Genomic DNA, 12,225 nt, shown 5'->3' on the forward strand with positions numbered 1-12,225 from the left:
ATAATAAAAAGATTCTTCAAGCCAACATTGCGACGACGGGATCGGTTTTTAAAGAAGAAACACAACAAATTATAACTACGTGTTTTCTCGCGCACTTATAGCAGCAAAACACATTTTTCATATCTAGGTATATATAGCATAACAAAGACGAACCAGGCTTTCCATCCCTTCAAATAAGAAGAGATATTATTGATGAAGTTTTTATTGACTCGGGTTGTCAAAGAGAAATCACTCAATCTTACTGAACCAGAAAACAAAATTATAATGAAGATTGAGAGGGTGATCAAAAGATTGTTCATTTTAAACAACACATAGGTCGAGGCCATTATGCGGAAAAATTTAAGGTGAAGTTGGTTTGTAGGGATCCTGAGGAAGTTGGCCACCTCGATGTAGAAATGAAGGACGGAGAACTGAAGGCCACTACAGTCCTGGTCCCAGAAAAGGTATAAAAACCCTTTGAGGGTTGGTCGGGTCGATCCGAAGGACCAGGAATAATAATGGAGTGGGATAAAGGGATGGACCCGAGGACATAGAAGTCCTCGTCAGTCATGGGGTGAAGGGTGCTAGCCATGGTAGAGAACCATGGGGCACTCGGGGCCTCGTTCCCGATTTTGGTGGGGGTATGAGTGGGCAAGCTTAGATTTTTTGGATTTTTTTGGCGGGTCCAAACTGGGGCTCGGAAGGAGGTGGCAGGAAAGAATTTTTTAGTGGAAGTAGATTTTTTAATAGGAGAGGAGTCGAAGTGCAACAACATGGATTCATATTCCAAAAAACCATAGACATTGACTCCGGAGATAGAAGAAATAAAGGAAGAAATATTTTAAAGTAAAAAAAGACTTAAAACTTTCATGAAGGTGGTAGGAAAAAGTCATGTCTGCGAGTAGCAGGTCAGGTGTACGTCAGAATCACAGAGAAACAAGAGCAGAAACGCGAGGAATCTAGAGAATGCGAAATTGGGAAATGGATGAAAGCGATTGATATTTATAGGTGTAGATGAATAATCTCATCTGTAGATCTTGGGATTAACGAGGGGACGGGATGTGTCTCAGAAATTGAACAGGATAATCAAATAAGACGAAAAATCGAGTCAGGAATACGAAGCAACATCCGTCAGATATTGTCTTTTCAACTGCTAAGGCTTACGTCATTCTTCCATCAGCCATAGCTCGCCTAAAATTAGAAATATAGTTGTTCTCTTGCCCAAGCCCAATTTGACCACTCGGGACAACGAGTAATGCTCTAGCCCAACTGTTTTCGAGGGGAGTGGTGATACTTGGTAAAAGGCCCGAGTCATCTCTGGACTCGGGTAAAGAAAGAGAGACCGAGAGCCCAGTGCTGGTCCCGGAGACGACTGGGCGAGAGCCAAATTAGGTAAGGAAAGAATAACTTATTTAAACCTTCCCTGTACATACATCAAACTAGGAAGTCGCTTGGACTACTACATACATATAAAACCTCGGCTCCCAGCATAGCCCGACGAGCGTAAGAGGACTAAGACAAATGGATCACGGACCCTGTCCACGGATACTCAAGGTACCGGAATACCTTCTGTGTCCTCACGTCAGGACCAATGCCCGAGCATCTCGATACATCTACTGATTTTGGACCCACAGATACATGTCAACATGCCTCGACTTCATTAACATGTCAATCAACGCACGAGAGGGTGATGTGAAGAAACAGTATGTGTTGTCAGTTATGACAATGTTAGGAGGCAGGCCATGGGCAGTCGTCTGATCACGAAAAGTGACCGAACACTGAAAACAATGTCATCATTATCTTTTTCCTATAAATACACAAGATTTCTTGATCATTTGGGATAAATTCCCTTGACATTTTCACAAGCATTCACTATATACTCACTATATTTCACTTTCCTTTTCTTTGTGTGAATACTTGACTGACTTGAGCGTCATAGTGGCTATGACAGAAATTCTTCCAGCGCCCCACTAACGTTCTTAGTTTTTTTAAGTGCAATAGCCCAGCCCACATGTGATATTGTGCGCTTTGGCCCGAGGCCTCACGGGTTTAAAACGCGTCACAACATGCGGAGTCCACACACACTGGCTCCGATACCAACTTTGGGGCCCGTGCTCCGTATTAGAGTTTAATGACCAAACACTGATCATGACTAACATATGCAGAGCAGACAAGACTCGATCACATAACCATAAAAAAAACATCGTAAAAGTAACAGTATAGCTACACATGACATCCCTGGCAAATGTCTGACTTGATGATATAACACACACACACACACACACACACACATATATACATATATATACATACATATATATTTGGGATCTCTCAACAAAAACCTAACTACTGGGCGCTGCTGCCTAAAATATAACTGGCATGAAATGAAATCAAGTAAAATGCAATGCAATGTGTGTCGGTAAGAATGAAATAACGGATACCAAAAAAGAGTCCAAACGAATCATATAAGCAATAGGAACAGTGGCCACCCGTGCCAGAAATGCAGCAACACGACATCAAGTCGTCGTTCATTCATGCACGTAGCATCGAGGGTCCAGTAGTGACCCAGTCAATCCTCATGCAGTCATCAAGAGTGTGCTAATCTTATTACTCGTTCCATCGATGAAATGTCAGGAGTGATCTAATCTTATCACTCGCTCCATCGATGACTCGACATCTCAACATATAAGTAATGATAGCAATCAAATGAGTCAATGCACAAAATGCTATGCACTAATAGTTTATATGACTAGTCGACAAATATTCCAAACATTCCTTTCAAAATAAACATATTTTTAAATGATTTTCAAAGGATACAAATAGGGATATATATCAACCTAAGCATATGAGCTCAAAAAAAAATGTGTAAATGCAATCACATTATTCATATAAGCATATAAGACACGCTAAAATTCATTACAAAATACTTAATGTCATCTCACATTATTATTGACGTCATAATGAAACAGTTCATGCGTACCTCAACTGAACACTTAATTTACCACTGAAATTTATTAAGAATTTTTCCGAAGAATCTGATCATGTGGCAAGTAATTCATGTCACATCAACTTCCATTTATTTTCCATTATTCGTCATTTTAGCCTAAAATTCCAAAAATCCATAATTTAGGCTTTAATACTTCTAAAATTAATATAAGACAATCCATAATTTAGGCTTTAATACTTCTAAAATTAATATAAGATAATTTTATAGCATCTAAACATCTAATTATTAAACACTGAAGATCGAAAACCCAATTAAATAAATATGAATTTTCAAAATTATGTTCAAATAAATTTTGAAATTTTATTAATATCTCCAATAAGCTCAGATACAGCACCTACAACCAACAACATAAAACATATCAATTATAAAAACTCGAATGAACAGAAATACTCAATTTTCGAAATCCTAGAGTCTAAAATTAACTTCCACAATTCGAAATCTAACTCAAGGCTAATAGACCGAGCTCTATGAAGCCTAGAACAAAAGTTGTCCCACGAATTCCAGCGAAAGCGGACGACAGCCTCTAACGGGTTTTCCGGGAGTTGCGAATCATCTTAGCAAAAGTGGTATCGATGAAAAGTTGACGTCGATGACTTCCCAAATATGTATTTAATTTAATTATTGGCCAATCGGAGCGGCCACAATCGGCGGACAAAGCTTCGAAATTGGTTAAGGCTTTTGAAGACAATTGCAGTGCAGGAGAAAGAAGAGATTACGATAGATTTACTATTATTATTTTATTTATTTAACTTAATTAATCAAATGGGCGGTGCTTGGAAATTTGGGATGGGCTCTCACATTAAGTGTGTAGATCATAAAGCTCAAGCTCCCTCTTCCCGATCATTAGCACTCACAAAAAAGAAGCATCATTTAACTCCGGTAAATTGGTCATCCAATTCACCCAATTTACCGGGATAGCATCACATGTTAATAATGTGGAATATTTTATAAATGCAAGAGAACACGAGAAAAACAGCATAAATATTTAGTGGAATTAATATTACGAAATAACAGCACAAGATTATGATACATAAAATTCTCATATCCTTATGTTGAGAAGATTTAAGATATCAATGCGAAATATTTTCGTAATTAATTTTCCATCAATTATATTCACTACCAAATTATTACCTTCCGATTTGTCCAAGAGATAAGATTGGACGAACAAAGTGATATGTTAATATTATATTATATTTTATTATTGCAAACAAGAGCCGAGCCATAAATAGAACAATCGAAACTTCCTCCACTTAAAATAAGATTACATAAAGTCATGGTGACTTGTGCTTCATGACGATCGATAGAATATCTTCTGCAATGGTAACCACAGAATAAAGGTCGGCACCGACAGCCGTCAATGGAGACTTGCGTGCTGGTGGTTCGGCAAAAGTATCCTCGCAACCTCCCGGTCCACTTGCAGCAAAACCAAGCTGCTCATATGATTCTTTATAAGAATTCGACTCAAAAGCATCTATAGCTTCTTGGAGACTTACCATAGATGCACCGTATTCACTACTACATACGTTAAAGCATGATCTAACAAGTGGATCAGAGGCTGTTTTGTTCAATTTAATGATAAGTTCTGAGATTTTGATTGACTTCACTAATGCAATGTCCATCATAATAACAACGAGATCTTTCAGGTCGGCTTTGAGACCACGGGGATCGGATTTTAAAGAAGAAACACACAGACTATAATTATGTGTTTTCTCGCACACTTGCTGTATCAAAGAAACATTTTTGTTGCTAATTGCCATCGACATAACTTGGGTGAAAAAGAAAAGGACTAGGAAGACTTGTATGACAGGAGAAGACATTTCTCTCTACTCGTATATATAATATATATATTTAGGTTCTTTTCTTTTCTTTGATACATGTAAAAGTTTGTATTGTGGAGTATTTTATATAAGTAAGAGGACATTTAAAACCCCAAATCTCGTAGAATTAATACTACAAAGATCTTATATTAATTATAGAAAATATAGTGCATCTTATAATGGATTGATACCATTACTTTGAGCAAGACTCACGATACGGTATTCCCATTTTGTGAAATATTTTATTGTAATTTCTAAATTCAAATTTGCCTACTTTATTATATATTTTGCCTTCTCTGATATTCCCAATATCAATTTATTATATTTGAATTAATTGGTGCAACAGATATAATTGGAGAGACTGAGTGATGTTAAAGCCTAAAGGATCGGTCATATCATATTTGCAAACTGATTTCATATGCATCTTTAATTATAAGTATTTTGACCAAATAAATGTAGATATACGCGAGAAATATCGAGATGACAGTACATGAACACATACCACAAAATAAATTCTATGGCTATATACATTGCTCGGTCGAAACAAAGTTCTCTTAATTTCAACGTTACGCTATACCATAACAAGTCAGGGAAAAATGGAATTCCAGTGGATTTAATCCAATTATCTCCGTCAATGAAGTTCCTCACTGTAAATTTGGCAGCCTCAGCTCTGGAGTTGATAACGTGTGACCAATTGACTCTCTGGTGGATACTTGCACCAGGTCCTCGGTTACTGTATTCAGCATTATACACTTTGTCCAAACTAACTCCTTCCCAATCCAACCAGCCCCTGGGATCGATTAGTTTGTGTAGAAAACTTTGCATTATCACCGTCGTGGAATAATTTTTCCAAGGTCTGCCTAAAAATGTCTTCACGTTCAACTCCTTTAGCAAATCAGGCGTACCTGAAAAACTGCAATTTTGCATCACAATGCCAAAATCCTGATTTGGTGTCTCTTTGCCTTGTGCCGTGACGGTGTTTGATTGCCCGGCTGATGGCTTGCGTGCGTAGATGTTGCAGTTTTGGAAGACAACTTTTGCCTCTTTACCGAATATAAAATCTACGGTGCCGTAAATTTCACAATCTCGGTAAAACTGGGTGTGAAACTGGGGATTCAATGTATCTTGATATCCCAAAAAACGACACCTGTAGAATGCTGTACGGTCGCCATAGTTGCTTAGAGCAACTGCCTGGGACATTTGTGGACCAGCAGTGTTTTCGAAGGTTATATCTATTGCAACGAATCCATTAGCATTGATTCCTGAAACACATTAACGAACCCAATTAATTTGATAGAGTAATTGGTTTCCATGAATTTCAGTAGGGAAAAAAGACCAAAGTTATGAAACTACTTACGGACTGTTGCTGTATCCTTAGTTTCCAAGCCCATTCCAGCGCTTTTATTACCCGATATTTTGGTGACGTCCATTCCCTCACCTATGAAATACAAATTAATCTTTTGTTGGGTAATAATGATGTTTTCGTAGTAAACACCAGCTTTTATTTTTATAACCGTCCTTTGGAAACTTGTGTTCAGAGCTGCAGCCACAGCTTGAGTAATAGTGGTGAAATTTCCCCGTCCATCTTTGCACACTATCAAAGTCAATTGTGCTAATGCACAATGTATCACAAAGATGAGGGTCACTGCTGTGTAAAGCAAATTCTTGATCTGCTGCATAATTGCTTCCTGTTAAGAAAATGTTGTATTTTACATAAATGATGATCATCCGGGCATAGAGCCCAAATTCTTCAACACATTCGAACAAATCGTACCTTAATTGAGTCAATGGTCCTATGCATAAAGAACGTAACATTTAGAGATGTATATCTATGCATCTATCATTATTACATTTATAATTCTTGGGCAGACCGAGCATAGTATCCTCCATTTTGAATGAAAAAAACAACTATATATAAACTACATCGTCGTCTCAAATCCTTCGTCCACCCCAGTTTTTATAAAGTAGAAAAATAGTAAAGCAGACACATTCCATGCATTTGGTTTTCGTAAATCATGCATAATGCACATACGTTAATGTTTGGATGAATATAGACAGTAAAAACTTAAAAACTCGAACAAAAATTCCAGATGCTCCCACACATTAACTAAGGAAATTTCTAACCTGGCGACAGGCGTAAGAATAAAATTATGTCAAAGAAGATAAAATGTAAAGTTTAACAAGGAACGACACAAATAATCATCGACCTTTCGATTGAGAGTTTTCTTTTAACCGTGATCTTACTCTTAGGTAGAACTTCAGTGTCCGAGCGCGATCTGTACGTTGGTCTAACCGCAATTCAAGTTGCTCACACAGGCTACACGGCTCAACTTGCTTTCACTAAACTAAGCATATAATGCCACATGAACTAATGAATTCATGATGTATACATTTATAAAAAAAAAATTGCCAATGAGGTGATCAATGTCGTATTCCATTAGTTTAGCTAGTTTTCCTTAAGTTGAATAAAAGTTAAATTGATCGAAAAAATCCATTTATTGTTGAATTTGAAGAATATAGTGCACATGTATTCCGTAGTTTTCCAGTGCTATGCGTGCTCCAATTGCTAAGGTGGAGATAATGGATTATTGACAACAATAGACTATATATATGGTATAGGTGTAAATTAAGCCAGACATCTTAAAAAGAAAAGAGACTAGCAGAATAGTCTTTTTGCATTTTTAAGTTATTAATTTGTAAAATTAGTAAACAAGTTTTTTTTTTTGCAAAAAAGAAAACAATTGCTATCTGAAAATTATAGCTAACGTATCCATTTTTATGTCAATTATTTATTGCCCTCAATTCCTTTCTTTGAGAATAGATTTGAAATTATAATGTTATTAAATCTTATTTGGATTGACATGATTTTCAAGATAGATGGACAAAATACATTTTAAAATTCATGAATATATATATAAATATAAACACTCACACACAGTCGAGTTACTAAAATATTTGTAAGTATGTGTTTTATCGGCGGAAAATATACATGTATCTACATAGAATATATAGCAAAAACTTGTGTGAGACGGTCTCACGGATCATATTTTGTGAAACGGATATCTTATTTGGGTCATCAATGAAAAATATTATTTTTTATGCTAAAAGTATTACTTTTATTGTGAATATCAGTAGGGTTGACCCGTCTCACAGATAAATATTCGTGAAACCGTCTCACAAGAGATCTACTAAAAATATATATATATATATATATACATGTATTGTGATAGTAAGATATTTTTTGTTGATGGCTATTTATTAACGTATGAGTAATATATTATTGTTGCCAAATTAAAACCTGATATTTCAAGGGTCATTATTGCATCAACATCGAATTATTTATTGCCTTCATTTCCTATTTCTCTGTAAAATAAATTGTAACAAATCGAACAATGAAACAGAAATATCTCAACTTTATATATTTTGGGTAAAAACGTTAGTTCACACATTTTTGTTTTGAAACCAAATTGCGTTGCTAGTAGAGATCATATCATTTTATTAATCAAACAATCAAACATTTTGATTTTAGAAATAAAAATATTATATTTTTCCCTTAAAAAATATTATATAAGTTTTAGCTAATTAATATTATATAAGTTTTAGCTAATTAATATTGGTTCAAGCTAATTAATATGGGTTTTGTTTGATAAAATTCATGGAATTGAAATGTATAAACAGTTTGATGCATGGTCGAACTTGCTCGTGTGCAGGTTTAATTTAATTAATTCACTAGTATTTTACTCGTGCGATGGATGAACAATTATTTTATGCAATTAACTATTAAAATTAGTATGAGTTTATGTGTCACTTTGTCCATGTTGGGACGTTTTACTTAGTGGCACATCTACGGTATGTATATAATTATTTATTTACAATTTAAAAATGTATTGTATTTTAATTAAATATCAAAACGTAACAGTAAGTCATATATTTTACAAAATAATATTCCAAATAAAACAACATTATGATGTTCTGGTAGCAACTATTTTTGGCGTTGCACATATCAAATTACAAAAATACGATATTTTTTACTGAACGAAAATATTATAAAATAGTTAAACATTATCATTATGTAAATTAACTTTTCCCAAAAATGGCTAAACGAGTGACTATTTCAGTGCAGATATATCAGCAATTGAACTAAAATAGATGATAATTAAAAATTTTTGCATTTTAAACGAAACTTTGAAAACCTAGTTGATTAAAACTCAAAATTGAGCAAGTTAGTAGAACAAAACTATTTTCCGATCCCATAAAGTTTCCGTTGAAATGCATCTTTTGATGGGGTTTGGTTTAGCAATTTTCTAGTCAACGAATTTACTTTATTTCATTTTGTAGTTTGTTTCAAATCCATAATTAAAAGATATATTTTTATTTTCAATTGCAAACATGGAAAGACAACTTCAGTGCTTGTCTTATGTTCCAAAATCTCTAAACTCACTGTTTATCGGTTGTGTAATTATTATGTTGCTTTTGCATTCATCATTTACTTATTTATATATATGTATTTTTATTTTTATTTTTTGTGTTGAGTAGATTAAGCTATGTCATATGATTGAGTTTTATTTTACATTACCTTATATATTTTTAATGCCTTTTGCTTTAATTCATTTGTGTATTTGGTTATGTTGCATTTACACATCCGTCGCTAATATATTCATAATTCTTGGGCAGACCAAGCCATCGTATCCTCTTTTTTCAATGAAGAAAAATTATAAAATATCTCCTCGTTCCAAATCCTTCGTCCTCCCCAGTTCTTATTAGGTAGAAAAATAGTAAACCTGAAAATTTAGTTTGCATGCATTTGGTTTAATTTTCGTAAATCATGCGTAATGCACGTACGTTAATCTTTTGGACGAAATAGAGACGGCAAAAACTTGAAAACCCAAACAAAAATTTCAGATGCTCCAACACATGAACTTACAAAATTTCTCACTTGACGTAAAAATAAAGCTATGTCAAAATGAGATACTCACAAGTTTTCCTTCAAAAACAATATAAATGTGTCAAAAATGTAAATTTCAAGGAAAATTAGGATTTTGGTTATGTAAGTTGGCATGTTTTTTATTTTAGTCTTATAATTTGTTAGAATTTGATTATCATCCGTGAACGTAGATTATTTTTGGATTGCACTTACCTTCGACATTGTTCGGTCTTTCTTTTGAGAACTTATCTATAGATACACGCTAATTACTTCCATTGATTCCAACACGAACATAATTACAGTGTTTAATAACAAAATAAAGATGAAAACAACAAGATTCAATAAACACTAATCTGAGTAAATAAACTCGGCCAATGTATATATATTGCCTTTTGCAATAAGAAGCTGACATTTTCCTCTCGCTGTCCTTGCAACTGCTGCCCAAAAAATGAATAATGAGCGTGAATGTCCTCTAACCCATTCTAGTGTTGGTTTTATTAGTTTTTTTCCCGCTCGCAACACATTTGAGCTCATAATAATACTATTTATCCCTTAAATTATGTGAGCCCAGTCTACTTTAGTCCCCAACAATAATTGGGATTCTTAATAAGGAACATTATAATATTGATTACAAATTTAAAAAAACAAAGAGAAAAGAAAAAAGGATACGGCATAGTTGTTGAAGCCTTGAGACGAGTTTACAGTTTGGATAGATGATGATTGCCGCATGTTATGATTTGAATTTAAAAAGATGTAGCATCAGCTGTCATTATTAAAAAGTAATTTATTTAGAGTTTGGATAGATAATAGAATTTAAGTTAGTGTGTAGGGATTAGGATAAAAATAAAATTAAGTAGGTATCTTGTGAGACAATCTCACAGATCTTTATTCGTAAAACGGGTTATATCAGCCTATATTTACAATAAAATATAATAATTTTGCATAAAAAGTAATATTTTTTTATGGGTGACCCAAATAGAAGATTCGTCTCACAAAATTGACTCATGAGACTTTCTCACGGGAGTTTTGATAAATAAGATTAAATGATTAGATGATGTAATCTTATTTTCGAAATTAATATTTTCGAAAATATAGATATATCTAGTATATAAATAAAAATATACACGATAAAGAAGTGCATGCATGGAAAATTCAAAAGCTTGCTTAGCAAAGATCAAGATTTAGCTTTTCAAGAAGACCAAGATTTCAAGAAGATCGATATTCAAGAAAATCAAGAAACAAATCTTGAGTGCAATAATTCAAGAGAAACTAGAAAACTCCATCGGAAGAATTCAAAATTTTAAAGACATAAATTAAGTGTGTACCATAAAATAAAAGATCTACCGGCCGGGCATTGGAAATTAGACATGAAATTCGAATTTACATCTGAAAAAGGAGATTTTCGAAAATTAGATGGATAAGATAGTAATATATATCCAGAATTTAAACTTGAATTCAAATTTTAAACGAGAAGTTAATATGAAACCGAATAGCAACCACACCCCTATAAATAGGAGAAGACTCCATTTAAAATTTACACATCATATTATACCCAGTTGAGAAAGTACTCTCCATATTTTCGAGAATTCGCTCTCCAAAGTGCTGTCAAAATTCGAGCCAAAGTTGTGCCATGATCCAAGCTCTGTTGTAGTCGAGATTTAAGGAGGAATTCGAGATTCCTAGCCAGGAACCCACCATGTCTCATGTTTTCTTCAAGCAAAGACTTAAGGTAAATAGGCTTATGTTTTAAAATAATTTGTATATGAATTTTTTTAGTTCCTTTTTGAAAGTTTCGATCTAGCATTATTCTTCTTTTTCATTTTCTTGTGACACGATGTCATTAGTTTTGGCAGTATGATGATTCAATTGGATATGGGTGGAAATCCTAAATACGATACGTTTATGGCCCTTACACAGTGGAATTTTAACCATTATATGATCTTGCCCCCTTAGAGAAGTAAAAATTAGGGATTGATCAGTAAATCATAGAAAATAGATCAAATATCAGTGCCTAGGCCAAGTTATGCTTATGTTTATGATCATGATATATGTTATACAAATTATGTTATGTGTGATATGTTTTTTCGAAAATCATGAGTATTTATTATGCATGTGCTCGAATGGCCTCACTTACTGAGTGACGATCATATCACTCACCTTTTTACTCTCCTTCCCCAGATAAGTCGGACGAACAAATAGAGAGAATAATAAGACCGGTTTTGGAGTTGATAGTAGATGCATGAACAAGATTAATTTAGTTTATGTTCTTTTAAGTTTAATTTTAATTCAAGTTGTAAACATTTCTACGATTTTTTTATATAATCATTTTAAGGATTAATGTTGTAAAGACAATGTTATTTTATGGTTTATGAAATAAATTGATTTTGATTTATAATGTATTATTTTGCTTGTTGTTTTCAATTATGTGGTTGCTAAATAATGTCATTGTCGACTAACTCTGGTCTGGGGGCATGATAGCAGAGTGCATCTACTTGGGT

General features: G+C 33.9%; 2 protein-coding genes across 2 annotated transcripts; both read right to left on the minus strand.

Annotated features, from left to right (window-relative positions):
• Positions 1–4,257: 4,257 nt before the first annotated feature.
• LOC142512954 (pectinesterase inhibitor-like) lies at positions 4,258–4,743 on the minus strand. The gene has a single exon (XM_075619705.1). It carries the CDS (start codon positions 4,741–4,743, stop codon positions 4,258–4,260), a length of 486 nt encoding a protein of 161 aa, XP_075475820.1.
• Positions 4,744–5,229: 486 nt separating this feature from the next.
• Positions 5,230–7,126, minus strand: LOC142512970 (pectinesterase-like). Its single transcript, XM_075619706.1, has 2 exons — positions 6,161–7,126; positions 5,230–6,065 (listed from the first exon to the last, which is right to left on the minus strand). Exons 1-2 carry the CDS (start codon positions 6,480–6,482, stop codon positions 5,230–5,232), a joined length of 1,158 nt encoding a protein of 385 aa, XP_075475821.1. The 5' UTR covers positions 6,483–7,126.
• Between the last annotated feature and the right edge of the window lie 5,099 nt (positions 7,127–12,225).

The sequence above is a fragment of the Primulina tabacum genome, chromosome 1 (genome assembly GCF_025594145.1).
Source record: "Primulina tabacum isolate GXHZ01 chromosome 1, ASM2559414v2, whole genome shotgun sequence".
Classification (NCBI taxonomy): domain Eukaryota; kingdom Viridiplantae; phylum Streptophyta; class Magnoliopsida; order Lamiales; family Gesneriaceae; genus Primulina; species Primulina tabacum.

What these genes read in the sequence shown, in the direction of transcription:
- LOC142512970 (XM_075619706.1), bottom strand. Translation starts at nt 6,482, where the DNA reads ATGCAGCAGATCAAGAATTTGCTTTACACAGCAGTGACCCTCATCTTT. An exon ending in TAAGGATACAGCAACAGTCC is followed by an intron (nt 6,066 to 6,160) that starts GTAAGTAGTTTC and finishes AATGTGTTTCAG; the next exon opens with GAATCAATGCTAATGGATTC.
- LOC142512954 (XM_075619705.1), bottom strand. Translation starts at nt 4,743, where the DNA reads ATGGCAATTAGCAACAAAAATGTTTCTTTGATACAGCAAGTGTGCGAG.